This window comes from Egretta garzetta, unplaced genomic scaffold (genome assembly GCF_000687185.1).
Source record: "Egretta garzetta isolate BGI_Z169 unplaced genomic scaffold, ASM68718v1 scaffold536, whole genome shotgun sequence".
In the NCBI taxonomy this organism is placed as follows: domain Eukaryota; kingdom Metazoa; phylum Chordata; class Aves; order Pelecaniformes; family Ardeidae; genus Egretta; species Egretta garzetta.
Window position 1 is genome coordinate 1613045 of NW_009260068.1, and position 865 is coordinate 1613909.

At 52.9% G+C, this 865-nt stretch overlaps 1 protein-coding gene across 1 annotated transcript in view; it reads right to left on the reverse strand.

Annotated features, from left to right (window-relative positions):
• LOC104128418 (steroidogenic acute regulatory protein, mitochondrial-like) overlaps positions 1-99 on the reverse strand; it is a 5324-nt gene extending 5225 nt beyond the window's left edge. The window contains 1 exon segment of the mRNA XM_035896681.1: positions 87-99. Coding sequence (XP_035752574.1) covers positions 87-99 — 13 coding nt within the window.
• Positions 100-865: the final 766 nt, after the last annotated feature.

The window sequence follows — 865 nt, forward strand, 5'->3', positions numbered from 1 at the left end:
TAGGAATTCGTGCTGCTGTAACTCCTTGAGTAACACCTTATTTTCCCCTGTCCTACTTTACTCCATCCTCATCGCCCCCTGCAGACCTCTGCTGCTCATGGCGGTGGCAGGACCACTATGTCTTTTGGCACGCAGTGATTCAGTCCTTCCTCCTGAGGTTATAACAGCCCCTCTTCCAAAGTTAAACACGAAGCCTACTGGGTCATTCCTTAAAATGCAGCCACGCTGTGTTCCTCCGGCCCTTTGCAATACCCGCTTTTCCATGTGCTTTGAAAACCCCGCTTGATTTTTACCATGGAAAGGCTCTTCCACCTGTACGTAGCCAAGGGGTCCAATGCTTCTGTCTCACACCGCATCACTAGGGTTCGCTTCACCTTCAGTCTCTGAGGCTGCAGCCGCCAAAATATTTGGGCAAGGAGGCCTTTTTGGCTTCAGAAGGGATAGGGGAGACCTCAAGACTGTCCGGGGTGGTTGTGGCCAGCGGGTTTCTTGCTGGGATGGGGACAGCCCTTCTGCGGCCGCTGTGCAGCCCTGGGGCTGTCACGGCGGTGACAGGGTGGGTCTGGTGAATCTATATGGTATTGCACGTTTGATTCTTGTTCAAGAAAGATGAGGAACTCCTAGAAAGAGTCCAGAGGAGAGCAACTAGGATGATAACGGGACTGGAGCATCTCCCCTATGGGGAAAGGCTGAGGGAGCTGGGCTTGTTCAGCCTGGAGAAGGCTGAGAGGGGACCTCATCAATACATACAAATATCTTAAGGGTGGAAGTCACGAGGACGGAGCCAGACCCTTTGCAGTGGTGTCCAGCGACAGGCCAAGGGGCAATGGGCACAAACTGAGACATAAGAGGTTTCAGTTGAACG